Raw genomic sequence first — 25,098 nt, 5'->3', positions numbered from 1 at the left:
TTTGATCATATTGTTATCGAAAGAACATGTATTTCAATAGAACCACTCATATTTTCTACAACTACTACGAGAGAGCGCCCTAGAAGTCCACAGGGCATGTTTCGTACAAAGTCAATGTCGTAGCACATGCTTGAAAAGTAGCCGGTATGACCTTCAGAAGTAAACGCATACTGAGATAAGCTTCCAAGATCAAGTCTTGCTGCCAGCTACTCCCCTTTGTATATTAATTCAGGTGAGCCAGCGATCTCAGGATCTCGTGGCATGGTACCATGGTGAAAGCATATAAAAGGTGTGAAGGGCAAAACTAAAAATCAAAGCCAATCAAGTTCAAGCTATGGAGCTGAGCGCAGCCACCCTCATGCTCCTGTCCCTGCCAATTGTTGTGGCCTTGTTGAGCAGCAGATTGGCAGCAGCAGCAGCAAGCTCCAAGAAGAAGAAGAAGACGAGGCGGCCTCCGGGGCCATGGAATCTCCCCTTGGTGGGGAGCCTCCTCCACCTCGTCGGGGCGCATCCGCAGGTGGCGCTCCGCGACCTGGCGAGGAGGTACGGCCCGGTGATGTTCCTCCGGATGGGGCAGGTGGACACCGTCGTGGTCTCGTCGGTGGAGGCGGCGCAGGAGGTGCTCCGGGACAAGGACGTCACCTTCGCGTCGCGGCCGAGCATCCTTCTCTCGGAGATTGCCTGCTACGGCAACCTCGACGTCGGCTTCGCGCCGTACGGCGCATACTGGCGGATGCTGCGCAAGCTCTGCACGGTGGAGCTCCTCAGCGCGAAGATGGTGCGGCAGCTCGCGCCCGTCAGGAACGACGAGACGCTGTCCCTCATCAGGAAGATCCAGGTCGCCGGGCGAGGCGGCGACGAACCCGTCGTTCTCACCAGCCTGCTCAAATCCTGCGCGAACACCATCACCGCGAAGGCGGCGTTCGGCCAGGCGTGCAGCGAGGAGCTCAAGGAGCAGTTCCTGTCGGCCATGGATCTGGCGCTCGAGTTCAGCAGCGGTTTCTGCTTCGGCGACCTCTTCCCGTCGCTGCGGTTCGTCGACGTGCTGACGGGGCTGAGAAGCCGGCTGTGGCGAGTACGCTCGCAGCTGGACGCCGTCTACGACAAGATCATCGCACAGTGCGAGGCGCAGCGAGGTGACTCCCTCGTCGACGTCCTCCTCAGGATCAGGGACGAGGGGGAGCACGATGAGTTCCCCTTCGGCACAACGAACGTCAAGGCAATTATAGGGGTAATTTGTTGGTGAAAAATACCTCAAATTTGTTCTAGTCTTTTTGTTTTTCGCTTTTTTTCATGTGGAATAAATTTGATTCAGGACATGTTCACGGGAGGGACGGAGACCACTTCATCCTCCGCGGAGTGGGTCATGTCGGAGCTGATGAGGAACCCGAAGGTGATGGCCAAGGCACAGGCCGAGGTGAGACGGGTTTTCGACAACAAGAGCCCACAGGACCACGAGGGCGAAATGGATAAGCTACGCTACCTAAAGATGGTGATCATGGAGACCCTGCGGCTGAACCCGGTGCTGCCGCTGCTGCTGCCCCACTTCTGCCGGGAGACCTGCGAGGTCGGTGGGTTCGAGATCACCAAGGGCACCAGAGTGATGATCAACGCGTGGGCGATGGCGAGGAGCCCCGAGTACTGGGACGACGCGGAGAAGTTCAGGCCGGAGAGGTTCGAGGACGGCATGGCGGACTACAAGGGCACCCGGTGCGAGTACTTGCCGTTCGGGACGGGGAGGAGGAGGTGCCCCGGTGACATATTTGGGCTGGCCTTGCTGGAGCTCATCGTGGCTCGTCTTCTCTACTACTTCGACTGGAGCCTTCCTGGTGGGATGCAGCCTGATGAGGTCGACATGGAGTGTGTTGTTAGTGCCACGATGAAGAGAAAGAACCATCTGCAACTCTTGGCGTCCCCATATGTGGTGGTTCCTGTTCAAAGTTGATGGGTGTGTCCGTGTATTTGTTCTTCACATGCTCGTGTTCGGTGTACTTTGTATGGTGCATATCATGTTTGTCTGGTGGCTTGGACAGATAATAATTATGGCAAGGATATGTACTTCTACTTTGAAAGATCTTTTCATCAAAATCAAATTTCTACTTTAAAGTTGCAACGTACTTAATCCAATATCTTTATCAATTAAGAAGTCCAACAACATGACACGCTGATCATGAAATTCTACTTAAACTAGTCGAGAGAAAACACGTTGGCATGGCCATAAGTAACACTACCACAAATCAAGTTATTTGTGCTGGGTCTCAACTCTTATATGCCGGGTATGGATATGACACAAAATCTCTGGCATTGACGAGGGGCGGAGCTCATCAATGCCGGTTGTGAAACTGACACAACTAGACGTACTTAAAAAAAATCAAATATCCACGCCGAGGTAATATATAAATAATAAAAAAAATTACTAGCACGGACTCACAGACCTCGTTCCTAACAAAATCATTATGTGTAACGCTTTAACCAGATGTTACAAATTTATGGTCACTACTGTAATGCCTATTCACATAATACAGATGACACATCTGTAATGGCTCGTCCATGGCCAGTGACCTTGATTAGGTCCGTTCTGTCACTCATCTGTAATGGCTCGTCCATGGCCGGAGGAGACCGAAAAAGTAAAACGGTATAATTATAAATAAAGAATAATTTTTTAATAAAAATTATATATATATATTCTTTGCAATCTAAAAGCCACGATTGAAAAATAAATTTTAGTGAAAAAAATCACAAAATTAACTATAAATTTAATTTCAAAATTTAAATTTTAGCATAATAAACGAAAAGGCAGCGGTGTTAGGGCCCCGGTATATGGGTAGCTCGAGCTTAGGAAGGGGCATTGGCCACAGCCATAGCCAGGTAAGGTTTAGCACCCATAGGCCGCGTTCGTTCCCCTGGTTAAGATAACTTAACTCTCTCGTTTTCCGCGCGCATGCTTTCCAAACTGCTAAACGGTGTATTTTTTGCAAAAATTTTTAATAGAAAAGTTGTTTTAAAAATCATATTAATCTATTTTATATTTGTTAATTAAAATTTTCCCACTGCATTGGGATTCCTAATTCGTGTCATGTTGAGGGTATAAATACAGACCGAGGGGTATACCCCTATGTGCTTTTTGGTGAGACTTGGATGAGAGAAATTTAGGGTTTAACTCACCTACCAGAGGGGGTGAAATATTTATATACGTACTGATCTGGCTGGTCTGGAGAAAGACCCATGTCCTTCTGAGCATTCAGTCCATCAAGTTGCAGCATCAATAGTATGAATATCATCACTTGCATACCCAAAATGTAAATCTACGTTTCCCTTGTTGCGCATCGTTTGCTGAGTAATAGACCTGCAGTTAACTGAGGAGATGAAACCTTAATTGACTATAAATAACAATGTACGTAATACATATGTGTACCTACAAGTTTCAAGGATACAGCAACGTAGCTATGCTTTATATCCATGCATGGTTGCAGTTTGGCAACCAAATAGTATATATAACGTTTGATGTTGTCACCAGAAAATATAATATCAAGTCGAACATCATTGTTTCAATGGGCACGATAAACATGCATATATGCTCATCATTTTCACACTGAATGATTGCCAGTCAGCCCTGCTTTCCTTTTTCTCAATTTAGGTTGCTATTGCTGTTGTGAGAGCAGTCCGAGATGTGGGTTCTTTTTTTTTTTCCTTGAAAGGAGCTATAACTTCTACTAGCTATAACAATTTATGACTAGCACATTTAATTACTTGGGTATACCTTGGAATCCATAAGAAGCATGTAAAGACTTGTTTGTCCTTGAACTTACAGATTATTAATTTTTTTTCTCCATAAGAAGCATGCAAAGACTTGTTTTTCGTTAAATTTACAGATTATTAAATAATTTTCAGATTATGGTATTTAAAGTTTTCTCTCTGTCTGATATTCTGATTTGCAGAATTGGTACTCATTTGGGTCCGGATAGAATTTGTAGTCATGCCATATTGGAGAAATACCTATGTCCTTCTCAGCATTCAGTCCATCAAGTTGCCAAATTATATTCATCACTTTTCATGGCCTGAACATTGCAAGAATTACTTGTATACTGCACTGTGTATGTTTTAGCCTATATTGACATATGCTGTGTGTTGATATGCTATGTGTGTATATATTGAGATATGAATGAGTGTTGATGTGTTTTCAGATATGTTTGTATATGCTGATGTATACTAAGATGTATTCCCATTTTTTGTCAACCAAATACATCTGCGACGGTTCACTATTTAACCAGCACAAATACATAAAAACACATCTGACAGCTACGCCAATAACGAGCACAGATTATAATCTCATTTGTGCTGGTTCCATAAAACTATCTGTGTCTGGTCAGCATACACACTACCGGCACAGATGTGTCTCCTACTGGTGATGGGTATAACCGGACAGGAATGTGTACTCAATCATGATAGTTGTGAGACCAAGCACCGATGAGGGTGTCATCGGTCCCGGGGATCTAGTGCCCGGTATGAACATGGCACAGATAGAGGTTTAGAGCTGGCACGGGCCATCCCTTAACGATTTTTGCGAGCCATTGCTTAGCCATGGTGATGGCGCAATTATACCATGTCATACGGAAGATTGCGATTTTTACGGTTTGTCTAACGGTAACAAGAAAGTTGTAATTTTTCATAATTAGGGTGTCAACGATATGCCCTTAAAATGGCTAGTTTCTTGGTTTTCAGTTGAAAATGCAGGTGTCGGATGCATGTATCTTAGGTACATAAGTGTAGTTAAGTTCATGCCCAAAACTTAAGTAAGCTTGTATTACTCTGGGTTTATTTACTCATTTTATTAATGATTGTGCATTACTTTTGAGCATTATGTATTTTCGGACAAGATAATTTTTTGATTATTTGTTTCAGGTGTTATGTTGCAGCTCACATCTTTTAAAGAACTCAGGTTGTTAGCACTCAGGAGAGAGCCACCTAGCCTTAGATTATACTCCTTATGAGACTCTATGTTTAATTATTTAACATTTAATCATAGAGTCAGATGCTACACTATTTGGTGCATCCACTCGATGCACCTAAATTTTTATTTTTATATAGTCTTTATCGGCCTCCATGTTTAATTGTTTTCCATTTAGTCGTAAATTTGAGGGCTACACCTATTAGGTGCACCTACTTGTTGCATCTATTGGTTTTTGATATAGTCTCTATAAATTATTTCCTGTTTAAGCATAGAGTGCATGTGACACCTAATAGGTGCATCTATTGGATGCACCTATTTTTTTCTTTTCTACGGACCCATCCATAGCCTCTACAATCTTGGAGAAGGAAGCACTCGGGAGATAGCATGATATATGAAGATATTCTTAATGATAAAGAATCCAAGCGGTGATTTGCGTGGCTATGTATGACTCTGGAGGCTCTATGAGATACCCGGATATATGGTATATCGTGTACTGTACTTATATGTATGGAAAAGGGATACTACGTTGTACAGAAAGATGTAAAGGCATGTATGAGGTTGGATCGGTTAGGCATATGGTAACGATTATGATTCTATCTTGGGATTCCCATAGTCGGTCATATCTGGATTAGATAAGCTTAGTATTATTTAATTAGGTATCTATCTTTAAGACCCTGCCCATGGGTACGTATGCAGGGCAAGGGCACCCTGAGGGTGCACAACAGAAGTATAATATAATATTCGCACATCAAAATACAACATCAACGGGAGTATGATATTATATCATTTTGAGAGCCTGAAACTATGTAACCCACAATCTATTGTATAATAATTTGATTTCTGCTCCTCTCTTCCACCCGTAGTATTATTGTTAGATCTCAATCATTGACATTTATTTTGTGTTTAAATGCTGCATTTATTCCATCATTTTACCATTGGTACTATCATTGAGATCAGGGGACTGGTATCTAAATAGCGGTTCCATAGGAGATGCTTCTTCGCTCACCTACGGCACACCGTCCTTCATGTTACTGGTACAGTGGATCAGGGTGTGGGGTGTGACGGTACTTTTCGTACTCATGATGTGCCCTGCTACTATATTGCCGATGCTGGCGAGAGTAATGAGTAGTTGTAGCTTTGCACTTGCTCTTGATCCAATCGGTTCCTCTTGTGGGTTTGGTGCACCACAACTAGTTCTTTTATCATTTATTATACATGCTTTCTTTACGGACTTCTATTATGCTACTTGTGATGAAGTACGAGCATATGAACCCATTATGTAATGTGTAATCTTGCTACACTTTTGTCCATGTTCAAGTATTTGTGATGAATAATAATTGTTTGGCTATAGACTAGCTCAACATGAGTTCGGGTTTTAAACCCATGAGATAGTTAAGGGATAATGCTTGCAGTTCGAGTCCTCTAGACTATGTATTGAATTTGGTCACCTTATCAAGTCGTTTGATGGACATATGATGGAGATGATTGACAAACTATCCTTTTGAGTAGCTATCACACCCCAAAGTTCCCTCTCCAAGCTTAATCAACAAAAATAAATCATTAAAAATAATATGTTTAATTTAATTAGGAGTTAACCCCAATTCAAGTTATTTAATTAATTAGAAATGGCCTGCCGAAGTATTTTAAAATATTCCACGGGCATCAAAATGCCCTAATAGGATCTTAAGTGGATTTCAGTTCATGGGAATAAATTAACTAATAATGAAAATCAGAAAAGAAAGATTAATTCCGCTCCAATTTTTTTCTTTCTTTTTCCATATCCTTCGCAAATGCGCCGCTTCCGGCGCATTCCCTCCCATTGGCCCGTCCCTCTCCCTCCTTCCTCCTCCTTCCATCCTCCCCATTGGGAAAGCCTAGGCCATGGCCCAGTTGGCCACCCAAGTCCACCATGCCTCCCCCTCTCTCCCCGGGTCTCTGACATTGGGCCTGTCCCCAACCTCTGGTCGCCTCCTCCACGCCGGCAACCTCCGTAGCGCCTCTCCCGGCGCCTACGCCCGTGCTTCCCCACTCCCTGCGTCTCCCTTGCCAGCAATATGAGACTGACAGAGTAGTTTATTTGAAATCACTCTTGATGGTAGAACAATTCCATGGCAATCGTGTACATATTTTTTGAAGAAACTAGCTTATTGTCTGTGTTTTGCAAAGAATAAAAACATATTATATTATTCCTAGAAAAAATAAAAAATATTATTTATGAAATATGTGATCATCTTTTTTATATAGGAAATATCTATATCAATTTAATTTTATGTGGATATCCATCTAGATTTGATTGATTTTTAATGTTACGAAGTTAAGGGGGTAAATTGTAAAATGCAATGGGAGTAGGTGGTGCTAGCAGATTCAGTGCCACTACCACTAGAGGCTTTTATAGTAGTAAAGATGCGTGTAATACACAGATTCAACAAGTCCTGCACATGCAACCTGTATAAATTTGGGAAGTGAAAACTGTTCACGTGAAATCAAAACTTCACAATTTTTAGGTTTACAACATCGAAAGATTAGATTGAGTATATTATAATGTCATCCAAAGTTTACACCCTTATTCATCCTTCCCATAAACTAAGACTATCTAGGTCTCAAGGTAAGGAATAAAAGACTACTATTAATAAATGATGAATTAATACGGATGCAAGGGCAAGTACGATAAAAAGAAAAAAAATCTTGAATGAGAGTGCTTGATGGATAAGTAGTACTAGGAATGGGCTTTTTTATTGTCCTTGAAAAGTACTTGAAGTACTGTTAACGCTAGATTTTGGCTAATCTACGTTATAGATTAATGTGTGATTGAAGACCGAATCGGACAGAAACAGGGCAATCAGACGGAAGACTAAGGAGGGTGCGACTCAAAGTTCAGCCGATAGAGTCTGGTTCGGACAAGAATTGGTGTCTTATTAGGCCGAGATGGTTAGAGATAGATTCGGAACTAATCACAGTCCGTGTAATAGCTTCATCTGTAGCTTAGAGTTTGTTTAGGATTTTATATATAATTAGAGTCCGTGTGAAATAGGCTAGTTGCTAATACGCATCTGTATCCGGTTATATTAGTTAATTTCTGGGATATAATTAGAGTATTTCGTAGCTTTGTAAAAACAACAATCAGTTCAATAACTTATGTTAGTTAATTTCTAGGATATAATTAGAGTATTCCGTAGCTTTGTAAAAACAACAATCAGTTCAATAACACATCTTCGGCGCATCACCAACCATTTCGATAGAGTGAGCTGTCACGCCCAGAAATTTACACCAAATTTCTGAACAATAGCATGTATTAAATCTCGGTCCAGGCATCAGCCCGAGTACACACTATGACAAATTAATACACAGTTCCACGGCTTAAAAACAAATAAAAACAATTATCTATCGAAATGCAGCGGAAAGAGGAAAACAAGACTAGACCATCTAATCTTCAGCTTCAGCTTGCGAAGACGGCTCCACACCACAGGCACTCTCGACGGCGGACTGAACCTTACTTCAACCTTCGGAACAACCTTCTTCTGACACCGGCTCTGGCGCTTGCTCTGGTGGGGGAAAATTAAGCAAGGCTGAGTACAAACCACCGTACTCAACAAGTAACACCCAAGAGAGGGAGAATAATGAATGCAACAGGGTATCAAGGATAGGCTAAGGTTAACTTGCACAAAAGCTGCAGTAATTTAGCAAAACAGTAGATAAAATAGACTGAAATAAAAGTGAAGTAAACATTTAAAATAATCATCCACTGTCCAACGTTACACCACGTTGCAACAGGCCCAGACCGCTGTCGAACGTTACACCACGTAGCGATAGGGTCAACCCTCTGTCCAACGTTAAACCACGTTGCGACAGACCCAAACCACTGCCAACGTTACACCACATTGCGCAGGGTCAAACCAGTTCCAAGATTAATAAAATTATTAAAGGGGTTCAACTAATCCCAGTGAGTCTGTCGGTTCGCCCAATAACCGCGGGCACGGCTATTCGAATAGTTTTACTCTGCAGAGGTGTACAACTTTACCCACAAGACATGGCTGCCAAGCATGTTACCATGCCCCAACGTATCACCACGATACCTCAGTACGGAAACCATGATAAGACCTTTCACCTAACCCTCCCTAGACAATCGCACCACACTTCAGGTTTCACCCCCTCCTTTACACCAAGTCGGGCAGTCCCCTCTTGTGCCTTGGTAGATCCGGAAGCAGGAGAAGCTTTCGTTACACCACGATTGCCCGTCCATACTCCATCACGCCTACCCTTGCCTGGGTACGTCGAATAGGGACAAGCTAGATTACGAGTCTCACCGTTGCCCATTCTGGCTTGTGGTTAGTACGTGTAAGACCTTCAGGGTTTCCCGAGAACCGGTCCTTAATTGCCATGGGCACGACTCTCAAAACCATGCACCCACAGCCCACCATAAGCAATATTTTAGTTGTATTAAACCACATCGGGAAATGAATAATGATAACAACCATTGAAGGTGTACCAAAGTGCAACAATAATTAAATAATAATTGGTGAGCTAGTTGAACTAAGCATGGCTAAGCATTGACTAACCCTAATTCTAGTCAAATTAACCCTGGGATGACAATAATAAATGGGAATCAACGGATATAAAGGTAAATGCCCAATAGATAAATACAATAAATAGATTGCATAAAACAATGCATGTTTGAATGTAAAAGCGGGGGATTTTATAATCATGGGTTCAATATGATCAAAGAAGGGTGCCACTTGCCTTGCTTAGACCCACGAGGAACTTCGGCGACGACTTCGGGAACGAACGGCGCTGCGACGGGGTCAAAACCTACGACAAACAAGGCAAAACAAACAAAACAGGCTAAAAAACTACTGAAACAGAGAAAGAAACTATTTTTAATGGATTCTTGGCATTTTTCTGGATTTAATGAAACTTGAATGGACCTAAACGGAGACTAGATGGATTACTTATGAATTTTAGAAGTTTTCTGGGTTTTTAACTAAACAGAAAAGTCCTAAATCAATTATTGCGCAATTAATGGGGCTGCTGACGTCAGCGAGGAGAGAGGAACTGACGGCTGACAGGTGGGGACCACCTATCGGTGAGAGAGAGGGGGAGGTGGGCGGCTGACACGCGGGCCCGGGGAGGAGAGAGAGGAAGGGGCTGGCGGGGAACGACTGACGGGTGGGTCCCACTCGTCAGCGAGAGAGGACAGAGAGGAGCGAGCAGAGCGCGCGGCTCGCGGCTCGCGGCGCGACGGCGCGGCGGGCGGCGACCGGCGGACGGCGGCGCGGACCGGCGGGTATGCGGCGGACGGCGGCGATTGGCGGCGGCGGCCGGGAAGCGAGGACGTCGGCGGCGCGAGCAGCGGCGCCCGAGCGCAGCGCACGACGACGACGGCACGGCGGCACGGCGACGGCTGAGGAGGAAAGGGGAGGTGGCGATGGCGATGACCGGCGGCACGAGGGCGTCGACGTCGGCGACACCGACCGGCGACCGAAGGGCGACGACGGCGTCGGCGAGGAGGAGGCAGAGACCGCGGCGGGGTGGCGCGGCTCGGAGCGGCGGCGGAGCAGAGCGGAGGGAGAGGGTGGCTGAGCGGCGGTGGAGCGGAGCGGCCAAGTGGCAGCGAGAGAGGAGAGGAGAGACGGCCTCGACGGCGGCGCGGGGACAGTGACGGCCGGCGACGGCTCGACAGCAGAGCGGCGGTTGGTGGTCGGCGGAGGCGAAGGTGGTGACGAGAACAGCGACGACGAGTCGGCGCGGACGAAGACGGCAGGTGGAGGGGCGATGGCGATGGCGCCGGAAGGTGGAGGCGACGGCGGGCGCAGGCAGCGAAGGCTTGGTGGCCGCGCGACGATGGTGGCGAAGGGCGGAGATGCAACGGCGAGCACCGGCAGCGCCCGACACCAAACGACGGCTCGCGGGATCGGGTGGCGGCGGAGGACGTCGGCCGACGGCGAGTGGCGGGGCGCACTTGCGGTCGCACGAAGAAACAGAGGAAGGGAGGAGAGCGGGCTCACCGGGGTGGCGCGGCGACGACGGCCGATGCGATGAGATCGGTCGGTGCCGGGCGACGGTGGCGCGACGGCGCTGCGGAGCGGCGGCGCAACCGGATGCGGCCAGAGGAGCTAGGCGGGAGCACGAGGGAGGAGTGGGGTGGAGTCGGCCAGGCAGCGACGCAGCTTGGCGGCTGAGCGGCGGACGCGACCGGAGCGGCGGCGCAACCGGAGCAGTGGCGCACGGTGACGATGGCGAACGGCACGGCAACAACGGCGTGACGGCGACGACGAGAAGGCGACAAGCGGGTGACGCGGCGGACGGCGACCGGCACTTACCGTTTGCACGGGGAGGTCGGCAGCGGCGGCGAAGAGGGGAGAAAGAGGGAGAGAGGAGCGGAGCGCTCACCAGTGGCGACGAGGAGCGGCAGCAGGTCGGCGAGGATGAGGCAGAGGTGATGACGCAGACGAGCGACGGCCTGCGACGTTCGGGGGCGAGATCGGCCGACGGCGTCGAGACGACGGGGCACGGCGGCGGAAGGGACGAAGGGGCGGCGACGAAGCTCGGCGACCACCGGTGGCGACGAGGGCCGGCGGAAGGTCGGCGAGGACGAGGCGGAGGTGGTGACGCGGGTGGGCGGCGACGTCCAACGGCCGACGGGGAAAACGGCGGCTGACGGCGACGGAGGGAAGCTTCGGCGGAAAGGGGGAAAGTGGCGGCGGGGCGGCGGCGCGAGGATTTTATAGGTGGTGGCGCCGGCTAGGGCGGAGCGGCCGGTGGAGACCGAGTCGACGACGCGGCGAACTCGGCGGCGGCGGTTGCGGCGGTGGTTGCAGCGGCGGAGGACTCGGGGCGGCGGCGGACTCGGCTGGCGCGACGCGGAGGCGGGGGCGCTGGCGAAACCTGGTCGCTGACAGGTGGGCCCCACCTGTCAGTGGCGCGAGGGGAGGAGGGAGGCGAGACGGACTCGCGGCGAGCGCGGGCGCGGACGCGCGAGCGAGCTGGGCCGGGCGGCGGCCCAGGCGGAGGCGCGCGCGGGCGGAGGAGGCTGGAGCGGGAGGCCGGCTCGGCTGGGCCGGCCGGGCGGGGAGAGGTGGGCCGGCTCGGCTGGGCCGGCCCGGGAAGGAGGAGAGGAAAAAGAAAAAGGAAAAAGAAAAGGAAGGGAGGAAAATTGGACTTCGGCCCAATTTGAGAAGGAAGGGAAAAAGAAAGGAAAAAGGAGGGAAAAAGGAAAACCCCACTTTTGCCGAATTTTAAATTATTTTGTTTGGCCAAATTTTATACTTCTGCAATTTGAATTTAAATCCAGTTAATCGATTTGCGAGCCTCGATTTAATTGAATTAGGTTCTTTTTAGAGGGATTTTTCCTGAGTTAATTAAGCCAATTGTTGCTTACGGATTTCTTTTTACGATTTAGGCTTGGGATAAAACCCCGGGCGTGACAAATCCACCCCCCTTAACAGAATCTCGTCCCCGAGATTCGGAGGAGCTGTTAAAGAGGTGCAGACAAGCAGCCTAGAGTTGGCAGAACTTACCTGGAACAAACTCGGGTGCGGCTTGAGCTTCCTTGGCTGAGACTTGATTGACTTGGGCTTGCACGAATCCTGGTTTGTTGCGTCTTGGCTGTGGACACTCCTTGGCGAAGTGACCCGGTCTGTTGCAGTTGAAACAAACCCCTGGCTTCTGAGCTGGTGTTGCCCGGCTTGGCGGTGGCAGTGCTGATAAGGGCTGCAGTGGTCCTCCATTGCTGTCGTTGTCATGGGGGTTGTAGTTGCTTGGGTTGAAAGGTCGGTGTTGACGAACAATCAGTGTCGAAGACCCCTGTTGTTGTCCAAAGTGCAAACGTGGCTTCTGGTTCTTTCCTGTGTTGACTTGTTCCGCTTTTCTCTTGCGATCCATCTGGTTGCACTGGTCCTCCTGGCAGATTGCTTTGTCCACTAACTTCTCAAAGTCCGCGAAATCCTTTGAGATCAGCTGTTTGGTCAGGTCATCATTCAATCCTTCAAGAAACTTCTCTTGTCTTTCAGCATCGGTGCGCACATCTTCCGGGGCATAACGTGCTAGGCGGTTGAACTCATGGAGATACTCTGTAACTGTCATATCCCCTTGTTGTAGATCACGAAACTCTCGCTTCTTCTGTGCCACTATTCCATCCGGCACATGAGCTTTCCGAAAACTATTGCAGAACTCGTCCCAAGTGATATCTGTAGTGGCAGTCCGAGTAGCCAGAAGGTTATCCCACCAAACGGAGGCGGGTCCCATCAGTTGGTGAGTCGCGAAAGCGACCTTCTCTTGATCACTGCACTCCAAAAGATTCAGCTTCTTTTCGATTGCATGTAGCCAGTCATTTGCTTCCATCGGGTTGGTTGTGCTCGCAAACGTCGGTGGTCGAACTCGAAGAAACTCTGATAACCTTGATTGTGCTGGCAGTGGTCCTTGGTGTTGATTTTGCTGCTGATTCATCCAAAGCTGCATCACCTGTTGGTGTTGTTGTTGCATCTGTTGCATCATCATGGTCATCATCTGAGCCTGGTTGGCTAGAACTTGGGCAATCATCGGGTCCTCTTGTTGCGGCGGTGGCGGTCCATTGCGCGAACCTTCATGGTTTTCTTGACTTCCAGTTGCTCCATTGTTGTTGCGGTTACTGTTCCTTGTGTTCACCATCTTCAGAGCAGAAGGAGAGAACAAAGGCAGAGGAGAAAATCAAAGGGGCTTTTCTTGAATTACTCGAGTGAAATTTTCTGATCTGGATTAAAACACTTAAAAGAGCACTCAACTCCTGGTGGTACGACCATAACGCCTCCACTTGTTATGGTGAACCGCTAACCCCAAAACAAACCTACACACACAAAAACTACCAAGCAACGACTAAAAGGCGATGCTAGGGTAACGTCTACGGCTCGAAACGGCTGCGACGACTGAAGAAGCAACGCTTGACTCTTGAACGACTTGTCTTCAACTTGAGAGCGACGCTTGGAGTAGCGCAGACCTGACTCTTCACCTCTGGAAGAACTTGACTCTTCGGTCTTGACACTTGATCAGCTGAAGTCGTTGTCGACTGCTGCGACGAAGGGACGGGCTCGTCGATGGGATGACACACATCTATAGAGATCAAGGTTTGAGAAGCAAGTATGCTCAGCTAAATTTTCAAAACCAAAAGACTCGACTCTTTTTTTTTTCAAACGACTCAAATTTTGCAAAATCTAATGCATATGAAAGAAGGCTCATAGGGTTTCCATTTGGCTCATCCTACGGTCAAGATTGGCTCTGATACCAACTTGTCACGCCCAGAAATTTACACCAAATTTCTGAACAATAGCATGTATTAAATCTCGGTCCAGGCATCAGCCCGAGTACACACTATGACAAATTAATACACAGTTCCACGGCTTAAAAACAAATAAAAACAATTATCTATCGAAATGCAGCGGAAAGAGGAAAACAAGACTAGACCATCTAATCTTCAGCTTCAGCTTGCGAAGACGGCTCCACACCACAGGCACTCTCGACGGCGGACTGAACCTTACTTCAACCTTCGGAACAACCTTCTTCTGACACCGGCTCTGGCGCTTGCTCTGGTGGGGGAAAATTAAGCAAGGCTGAGTACAAACCACCGTACTCAACAAGTAACACCCAAGAGAGGGAGAATAATGAATGCAACAGGGTATCAAGGATAGGCTAAGGTTAACTTGCACAAAAGCTGCAGTAATTTAGCAAAACAGTAGATAAAATAGACTGAAATAAAAGTGAAGTAAACATTTAAAATAATCATCCACTGTCCAACGTTACACCACGTTGCAACAGGCCCAGACCGCTGTCGAACGTTACACCACGTAGCGATAGGGTCAACCCTCTGTCCAACGTTAAACCACGTTGCGACAGACCCAAACCACTGCCAACGTTACACCACATTGCGCAGGGTCAAACCAGTTCCAAGATTAATAAAATTATTAAAGGGGTTCAACTAATCCCAGTGAGTCTGTCGGTTCGCCCAATAACCGCGGGCACGGCTATTCGAATAGTTTTACTCTGCAGAGGTGTACAACTTTACCCACAAGACATGGCTGCCAAGCATGTTACCATGCCCCAACGTATCACCACGATACCTCAGTACGGAAACCATGATAAGACCTTTCACCTAACCCTCCCTAGACAATCGCACCACACTTCAGGTTTCACCCCCTCCTTTACACCAAGTCGGGCAGTCCCCTCTTGTGCCTTGGTAGATCCGGAAGCAGGAGAAGCTTTCGTTACACCACGATTGCCCGTCCATACTCCATCACGCCTACCCTTGCCTGGGTACGTCGAATAGGGACAAGCTAGATTACGAGTCTCACCGTTGCCCATTCTGGCTTGTGGTTAGTACGTGTAAGACCTTCAGGGTTTCCCGAGAACCGGTCCTTAATTGCCATGGGCACGACTCTCAAAACCATGCACCCACAGCCCACCATAAGCAATATTTTAGTTGTATTAAACCACATCGGGAAATGAATAATGATAACAACCATTGAAGGTGTACCAAAGTGCAACAATAATTAAATAATAATTGGTGAGCTAGTTGAACTAAGCATGGCTAAGCATTGACTAACCCTAATTCTAGTCAAATTAACCCTGGGATGACAATAATAAATGGGAATCAACGGATATAAAGGTAAATGCCCAATAGATAAATACAATAAATAGATTGCATAAAACAATGCATGTTTGAATGTAAAAGCGGGGGATTTTATAATCATGGGTTCAATATGATCAAAGAAGGGTGCCACTTGCCTTGCTTAGACCCACGAGGAACTTCGGCGACGACTTCGGGAACGAACGGCGCTGCGACGGGGTCAAAACCTACGACAAACAAGGCAAAACAAACAAAACAGGCTAAAAAACTACTGAAACAGAGAAAGAAACTATTTTTAATGGATTCTTGGCATTTTTCTGGATTTAATGAAACTTGAATGGACCTAAACGGAGACTAGATGGATTACTTATGAATTTTAGAAGTTTTCTGGGTTTTTAACTAAACAGAAAAGTCCTAAATCAATTATTGCGCAATTAATGGGGCTGCTGACGTCAGCGAGGAGAGAGGAACTGACGGCTGACAGGTGGGGACCACCTATCGGTGAGAGAGAGGGGGAGGTGGGCGGCTGACACGCGGGCCCGGGGAGGAGAGAGAGGAAGGGGCTGGCGGGGAACGACTGACGGGTGGGTCCCACTCGTCAGCGAGAGAGGACAGAGAGGAGCGAGCAGAGCGCGCGGCTCGCGGCTCGCGGCGCGACGGCGCGGCGGGCGGCGACCGGCGGACGGCGGCGCGGACCGGCGGGTATGCGGCGGACGGCGGCGATTGGCGGCGGCGGCCGGGAAGCGAGGACGTCGGCGGCGCGAGCAGCGGCGCCCGAGCGCAGCGCACGACGACGACGGCACGGCGGCACGGCGACGGCTGAGGAGGAAAGGGGAGGTGGCGATGGCGATGACCGGCGGCACGAGGGCGTCGACGTCGGCGACACCGACCGGCGACCGAAGGGCGACGACGGCGTCGGCGAGGAGGAGGCAGAGACCGCGGCGGGGTGGCGCGGCTCGGAGCGGCGGCGGAGCAGAGCGGAGGGAGAGGGTGGCTGAGCGGCGGTGGAGCGGAGCGGCCAAGTGGCAGCGAGAGAGGAGAGGAGAGACGGCCTCGACGGCGGCGCGGGGACAGTGACGGCCGGCGACGGCTCGACAGCAGAGCGGCGGTTGGTGGTCGGCGGAGGCGAAGGTGGTGACGAGAACAGCGACGACGAGTCGGCGCGGACGAAGACGGCAGGTGGAGGGGCGATGGCGATGGCGCCGGAAGGTGGAGGCGACGGCGGGCGCAGGCAGCGAAGGCTTGGTGGCCGCGCGACGATGGTGGCGAAGGGCGGAGATGCAACGGCGAGCACCGGCAGCGCCCGACACCAAACGACGGCTCGCGGGATCGGGTGGCGGCGGAGGACGTCGGCCGACGGCGAGTGGCGGGGCGCACTTGCGGTCGCACGAAGAAACAGAGGAAGGGAGGAGAGCGGGCTCACCGGGGTGGCGCGGCGACGACGGCCGATGCGATGAGATCGGTCGGTGCCGGGCGACGGTGGCGCGACGGCGCTGCGGAGCGGCGGCGCAACCGGATGCGGCCAGAGGAGCTAGGCGGGAGCACGAGGGAGGAGTGGGGTGGAGTCGGCCAGGCAGCGACGCAGCTTGGCGGCTGAGCGGCGGACGCGACCGGAGCGGCGGCGCAACCGGAGCAGTGGCGCACGGTGACGATGGCGAACGGCACGGCAACAACGGCGTGACGGCGACGACGAGAAGGCGACAAGCGGGTGACGCGGCGGACGGCGACCGGCACTTACCGTTTGCACGGGGAGGTCGGCAGCGGCGGCGAAGAGGGGAGAAAGAGGGAGAGAGGAGCGGAGCGCTCACCAGTGGCGACGAGGAGCGGCAGCAGGTCGGCGAGGATGAGGCAGAGGTGATGACGCAGACGAGCGACGGCCTGCGACGTTCGGGGGCGAGATCGGCCGACGGCGTCGAGACGACGGGGCACGGCGGCGGAAGGGACGAAGGGGCGGCGACGAAGCTCGGCGACCACCGGTGGCGACGAGGGCCGGCGGAAGGTCGGCGAGGACGAGGCGGAGGTGGTGACGCGGGTGGGCGGCGACGTCCAACGGCCGACGGGGAAAACGGCGGCTGACGGCGACGGAGGGAAGCTTCGGCGGAAAGGGGGAAAGTGGCGGCGGGGCGGCGGCGCGAGGATTTTATAGGTGGTGGCGCCGGCTAGGGCGGAGCGGCCGGTGGAGACCGAGTCGACGACGCGGCGAACTCGGCGGCGGCGGTTGCGGCGGTGGTTGCAGCGGCGGAGGACTCGGGGCGGCGGCGGACTCGGCTGGCGCGACGCGGAGGCGGGGGCGCTGGCGAAACCTGGTCGCTGACAGGTGGGCCCCACCTGTCAGTGGCGCGAGGGGAGGAGGGAGGCGAGACGGACTCGCGGCGAGCGCGGGCGCGGACGCGCGAGCGAGCTGGGCCGGGCGGCGGCCCAGGCGGAGGCGCGCGCGGGCGGAGGAGGCTGGAGCGGGAGGCCGGCTCGGCTGGGCCGGCCGGGCGGGGAGAGGTGGGCCGGCTCGGCTGGGCCGGCCCGGGAAGGAGGAGAGGAAAAAGAAAAAGGAAAAAGAAAAGGAAGGGAGGAAAATTGGACTTCGGCCCAATTTGAGAAGGAAGGGAAAAAGAAAGGAAAAAGGAGGGAAAAAGGAAAACCCCACTTTTGCCGAATTTTAAATTATTTTGTTTGGCCAAATTTTATACTTCTGCAATTTGAATTTAAATCCAGTTAATCGATTTGCGAGCCTCGATTTAATTGAATTAGGTTCTTTTTAGAGGGATTTTTCCTGAGTTAATTAAGCCAATTGTTGCTTACGGATTTCTTTTTACGATTTAGGCTTGGGATAAAACCCCGGGCGTGACATGAGCTCTCGGTGCGAGGTTTAGCTTTGCAATGTAGTTCGTGTCTGTCAACATGTTGATCGGCTAGAACAAGACTGTCTTAATTTAGTTCGATCTCTTGTCTAGTTGGTCGACGGTCTATCTGAGGCTTGTTATCACTTTGATCTGTTATTGATTTGAAGTAGTGATAGGTTCTCGATCAAGTCTTCGCGAGTTCTTTATTCGATCTGTCGATATGGATCTACTCAGCTTGATTCTGCCTCGGTTTGATCCAATCAATCAAGTTGTCGGGGTTTGTATTACCAGATTGGATGAAGTACTCGTGAGGACTTATCACTGGAGTTCTAGCCAGCATTATCTCGAGTAATTCATTGTCTTATCAATTAAGCTTACCGATCTTCATGTTTTCTACAGTTATATCGAGCATGACTGCATATTGTTTCGATTTGCTCCAATCTATGTAAGTTTGGTTCAATCTGCTTGTAGAAGCTTGTCCGATATACTAAGTTTAGTAGGTAGGTTGGTGGATTACGCTGGTTTGGCTTTTAATTACTCGTACATCACAATATTATACTGATTTCGTGCATGGTTATATTTAGGTCAGAACTATCTTGGTTTAGTACAATCTTCTAAGTCTAGCGTAAGTATCTGTGGGTTTGGTTATTATTATTTTGTACAAGTAATTAGTATAGCAATTCAGTTTTACTTTGAATTACATGCTTAGTATCTAATCGGCTGCTGACTATACAAGCGATAAGTGCTAAATCGGTCAATTAATTTTGGAACTATCTCGGTTAAGTCTGATCTTTTAAAATAAGTTGGTTGATTGAGCTATTTGGTGGTTATCCTACTCATAATCCAGCCGATAAGGCATATTTTTACATATTATCATGAAATTCCTGTAAAGTCGATTATCTAGTGCATCGGCTAGGGTCCTGAAGCAGTATCAGCAATCCGTCCGATAGCGGTTTAGGTTTAACTACTTTCCATGTTTATATCTTGTTAGTTACAGGATTAAACTGACTAGCACGCCAAGTTTTCTGAGAATTTAGGTCATGCACCGGAACGTTCTAAGAAATGATTCCTAGGCGTTCGTGTGTGAGACGTTGATCACATTTTCAACGTCAACAGTGTCATGCCCTGAGTTTTACCCAAGCCAAGAATTAATTAAATAATACATTAAAAATAATTTTTTAATTAAAGTTCAGGAAAAAATACAGTGTAATTTAATTAATTGGAAGCTTTCCGGATGTTCTAAAATGTCCCGAAAGTGTTTTAAATTAGTAACATGATTTATATTTGAATTGCAGTCAATAAAATTTACTCAAATAAACTTAATAAAAATCGACAAAATTAGAGGCAATTTATTTTTTTTCCTCCTTCCTTTTTCTTTTTTCCCCTTCTTTCTTTTTCCTTTTTTCCCTTTTCTTTTTCTCTTTTCCTTTTTTCTCCGCTTGGCCGAACACCACCCTCCATCTCTTCCCCTGTCCCGTGCGTCCCTCACCCCCACCTGCCGCACATCCTCCTCATCCAGCCATGCACACCCCTATCTCCACCTTTCCCCACGGCAAAACTAATTCCCAATCAATTAGGACTCCAAATCTTATCCCCTTTTAAACTCTATCTATTCCTCTTTTATAGAAGATGGATAACTAGATTTATCTCTAGCTCCTCCTATAAATAACCCCGTAGAGCCTCACCTCTTCTCCCCGTCTCCCTCTCCCATGCACCTCCAGCCGCCTCATGTCAAGCAGCAGTACAGCCGTCCACCGATTTCCTTCCCCGAATCTCAGGTTCGTATCTATTTTATTCTTGCGAAGCAATCTAAATTCATTTACCGTTTAATTGTTTAGGTTTTCTAGCCGAACAACAAGGAACAACACCAATCCATCGCTGATCTCTCCACGAAATATTAGGTTCGCATACGTTTTACTCATGCGAATCAATCTATTATTGATCTACCGTGTAATCGCTTAGAAGTTCCAATCTAATTCGCTAGCGTGAGATTGATCTACAGTGCGGAGTTCAATTTCGTACACGTAGATCGGTTTTAAGTTAAAGTCGTTTAGTTTCCCTATTTAGCAAGTCGTTAAATCTCAATTTAACGGGTTGTTAAAATCCAGTCGTTGTTCCGCTAACAGTTCACGGTTTCACGTATCGGATCTAATTTGTCGTACGAATCTCTAATTCGTGCACGATTTGGTTCTGTCGTGCGAATGCGTGTACTGTCTGCAATTTCCCCGAGTCGTGTCCCATCCCACGCTCGAAGTCATCTTTGCCTCCCTTTTCCTCTCCTCCAGCCCAACTCCCTTCGGCCTCCTCTCCTCCCCGTGACCCAGCAAGCCGGCCCAACTCTCCCCATCGCCCTGTCTCTCGCGCGCAAAAACCGGCCCAGGCCGCAGCCCGCTCGACGCGCCAATAGGTGGGGCCCGTCGCTCAGCCTCTCCTCTCTCTCTCGGCCGCCAACAGGTGGGGCCCGCCTGTCGGGGTCATCCCCAACCTCCAGTCGTCGCCCGCACGTTGCCGCGTGCCCGCGTTCGCGCTCGCCATGCCTCGCCCTCGCGCCGCGGTCACCTTAGCTATCCTCCGCATGCGCGTCGCCCGCGCCTGCGCTAGCGTCGTGCGCTCCTCGTGCGCCTGCACGTCACCGCACTGCGTCGCGCGCCGCTAGCTGCTTGCCGCGCCGGTCGCTCCTGTCGTGCCACACTCGCTCACATGCGCCGCATGCCCTCGCCACCGCGCCACGCCGCCTCGCCTGGCGCCTCGCCGCTGTGCCGTCGGGTCGCACTTGCGTCGCGCACCGCCGCTCTCCTCTTCCTCGCCTTGCCACCCCGCTCGCGTGCGCCGTGCGCCTGGCCGTCGTCGTTCCGTGTGCGCCGTGTTGCCGCGTCTACGCATGCATCCCGCTCGCACCGGTGCAACCACCCCTCCTCTTTCTCTGGCACCGCTAACCGCCACCCGCACATCCCGACGCCGCATCCCAGCCACGCCGCGAACCACCTTCCCGCCCTTGCCGGCGCCGCACCCCTATAAACCCCCTCTCCTTGCGCGCCGCCGCTGCCTCTTTCTGCAAGCATCGCCGTCCCACCACCCCGGTGAGCATCTCCTCCCTCCTCTCTCCCTTGCTCTGTTTTCGCCACAAGCATCACGGAGCGCGTGCGTGCGCCATGCATCACTGTCGCCATCTGGTCGTACCACCGCCGCTCTCGATCTCACCGTCACCGAGCCCGCGCCATCACCCGAGCCGCTCGGCCGACACCATTGCCTCATCCTCCTTCCCCGTCCTCTCTTCCTCCCGGCTCTGCTCGCGCGTCGACGCCGTTGGTCCTCCTCGCCGCCATGCGCCACCAAGGGTCGTCGCTGTTGCCGGTTGCCACCGGCCGTGCCACGCCCTCACCCCCGTGCTTCGCCATCGCCACGCCGTGCTGCCATCCCTCTCGGCTGTGCCACCGCTCGCGTCGCCGCGTTGTTTGCCGCCGTCGCGCGTGCGCAAGAGCGCTTAGCCGCCTAGCGCCGCTGTCGCCGATCAGTCTTCGCTATCGGGCCAAGCCACGTGAGCGCCCCGCCATTGCACGCCCGCACCACCGCACTAGCCGCCGCGCGTTCGCCTTCCACGCGCCCTCGCTGTGCCCTTCGCCTCGCCTCTGCCCCACCGTAGCACGTCATCGCGCCGTTCACGCCGCCGGCCGCCTCACTGCCTCTTCCCGGTCGCCCTCTCCTTCCTCCCCTCCGGCCGAAGCCAAGCAAGTCTTACCCCTCCCATTTCCCTTGCTGCCGTCGTCGGTGCGTGCCCGTGCCCGCAGAGCCGTCGTCGGCGCTTCCCCGGGCCGGCCGCCGTCCATCTCCCCATCGGCCGCCGCCCATCACCCCTTGGCCGCTCGCGCCACCTTCGCCGTCCGCCACCGGCCGTCGCCATCGCCGCCCTCCGTTGGTCACCATCGGCCGAGCTAATGCCCCGACCGACACCCCGCTCCGCTCTTCCATTGGCCGAGCCGATGCCTCCCTCCTCCCTCTGTTCCACGGGCCCAACCCGTTAGCCTCCTCCCTCTCTAACGGGTGGACCCCACCCGTCATTTTTCCCTTTCTCTCTCTCCTCATAGGCCCCACGTGTCATCCCCTCCACTTCTCTCTCTGTCACTGCCAGTGGGTCCCGGCCGTCAGCCTCCTCTCTCCTCTGTGCTAACATCATCTCTCCAATTAATTACGCAATAAATCATTAAGGTTTTCTGTTTAGTTTAAAAACACAGTTAATCTTCTAAAATTCATAGCTAATTCATCTAGTCTCTGTTTAGGTCCATTCAAGTTTCATTAAATCCATAAAAATGCCAAGAATCCACTAAAAATAGTTTCTTTCTTAGTTTCAGTAGTTTTATAACTTGTTTTTGCTTGTTTTGCTTTGTTTGTCGTACGTTTTGACCCCGTTGCAGCGCCGTTCATTCTCGAAGTCATCGCCGAAATTCCTCGATGGTCTAAGCAAGGCAAGTGGCACCCTTCTTTGATCATATTGCTCCGATGTTTATAAAATTCCCCGCTTTACATTCAAACATGCATTGTTTTATGCAAATCTATTTATTATATTTATCTATTAGGCAAGAAACTTTATATATCCGTTGATTCCCACTTATTATTATTGTTATCCCAGGGTTAATTTGACTAGAATTAGGATTAGGCGATGCTTAGCCATGCTTAGTTCAACTAGCTCACCAATTATCATTTAATTACTGTTACACTTTGATACACCTTTAATGGTTGAGATCATGATTAATTTTTCGATGTGGATTAATTCAACTAAAACATTGCTTATGGTGGGCTGTGGGTATATGGTTCTGGGAGTCGTGCCTATGGCAATTAGGGACCGGTTCTCGAGAAACCCTGAAAGTCTTACACGTACTAACCACAAGCCAGAATGGGCAACGGTGAGACTCGTAATCTAGCTTGTCCCTATTCGACGTACCAAGGCAAGGGTGAGCGTGATGGAGTATGGATGGGAATCATGGTGTAACGATGGTCCTCTGTTGCTTCCGGATTCACCAAGGCACAAGAGGGGACTGCCCGACTTGGTGTAAAGGAGGGGGTGAAACCTGAAGTGCGGTGCAATTGTCTAGGGGGGTTAGGTCAAAGGTCTTATCATGGTTTCTGTACTGAGGTATCGTGGTGATACGTTGGTGCATGGTAACATGCTTAGGAGCCATATCTTGTGGGTAAAGTTGTACACCTCTGCAGAGTAAAACTATTCGAATAGTCGTGCCCGCGGTTATTGGGCGAACTAACAGATTCACTGGGATTAATGAACCTTTTAAATAACTTGATTAATCTTGGAACTGGTTTGACCCTGCGCAATGTGGTGTAACGTTGGTAGTGGTTTAGGTCTGTCGCAACGTGGTTTAACGTTGGACAGAAGGTTGACCCTGTTGCAGTGTGGTGTAACGCTGGATAGGTTTGGGCCTGTTGCAACGTGGTGTAACGTTGGACAGTGGATGATTATTTTAAATGCTTACTTTACTTTTATTTCAGTCTATTTTATCTACTGTTTTGCTAAATTACTGCAGCTTTTGTGCAATTTAACCTTAGTCTATCCTTGGTACCCTATTGAATTCATTATTCTCGCTCTCTTGGGTGTTACTTGTTGAGTACGGTGGTTTGTACTTAGCCTTGCTTAATTTTTCCCCACCGGTGCAAGTGCCAGAGCCTGAGTCAGAAGTCAGAAGGTTGTTCCCAAGGTTGAAGTGAGGTTCAGTCCGCCGTCGAGAATGCCTGTGGTGTGGAGCTGTCATCGCTAGCTGAAGCTGAAAATTAGATGATTTAGTTTGTTTTCTTTTTTTACTGTATTTCGATGGATATTTGTTTTTAAGTCGTGGAACTGTGTATTGATTTGTCATAGTGTGTATTCGGGCTGATTCCTGGACCGAGATTTAATACATGCTATTGTTCAGAAATTTGGTGTAAATTTCTGGACATAACAGGTACGAGAAAATTTTAGTACAAAATTTTGGTATGTCAAGGTACATTGCATCTCGATATACTAAATTTTTAAACTAAAAAATATTGTATCACGAGGTAGTTTTTCAAGTACGTTTAAAAACTCATTAGAAATAATACTAAAAATATTTATGTATTAGTAAAACATCTAAAAGTCTAAATATTCTTATACTTTCAAATAAAGGGATTACTACATACAAAACTTCATAGATGGCTGTAGCAAAATATACCCTCCTGCAGTAAACAGAACAAAATGCACCTGCACTGTGCTAATCCCCTAGTGTTTTCCCGTGGATTCGTGAAAGCTCCACCGTGCTGATTCACATCACCATTGACGGAGTCGCGCAGGGCACTTCCAGTTGCCACCGGCCGGATTAATGTACCTAACTTTCGATATATAGTGCAGTACTCTCTGCTGTTTCTTTATTTACGGTGTTGATAATTACATCTCACGCATGTCGATAATAAGATCTGACAGATCCACCTTCTAGGCAGCTCAAACGACTGCCCGAGTTTTTCGACGGCAAACCTTCATAGTATTAGCAATTATGTGATATAAAACACTACTGATTAAGTAATTAAGAGTATAGATTATAGATTTGATTATAGTTAAGATTGTCCGCTGTCCATGCTTAAATAATTTCTGGCTCCGCTACTAGCAACAAAAACCTATTTTATAATGATCCGTAGATAGGTAGAGTCAGGTGTTGATAATTACATCTACATTAAGACATGTTCAAAGGTAGAGCCCATCA

The 25,098-nt window shown here is 49.6% G+C and overlaps 1 protein-coding gene across 1 annotated transcript; it reads left to right on the top strand.

The window, feature by feature from the left end:
* Positions 1-273: 273 nt before the first annotated feature.
* On the top strand, positions 274-2,106 carry LOC102721730 (cytochrome P450 99A2-like). The gene is made up of 2 exons (XM_006653110.3): positions 274-1,231; positions 1,316-2,106. The coding sequence occupies exons 1-2, from the start codon at positions 335-337 to the stop codon at positions 1,943-1,945; spliced, it is 1,527 nt and encodes a 508-aa protein (XP_006653173.2). The 5' UTR covers positions 274-334; the 3' UTR covers positions 1,946-2,106.
* Positions 2,107-25,098: the final 22,992 nt, after the last annotated feature.

This window comes from Oryza brachyantha, chromosome 4, assembly GCF_000231095.2.
Source record: "Oryza brachyantha chromosome 4, ObraRS2, whole genome shotgun sequence".
NCBI lineage: Eukaryota > Viridiplantae > Streptophyta > Magnoliopsida > Poales > Poaceae > Oryza > Oryza brachyantha.
Note: the sequence above shows the minus strand (reverse complement) of the source record. Positions and strands in the feature narration are given on the sequence as shown.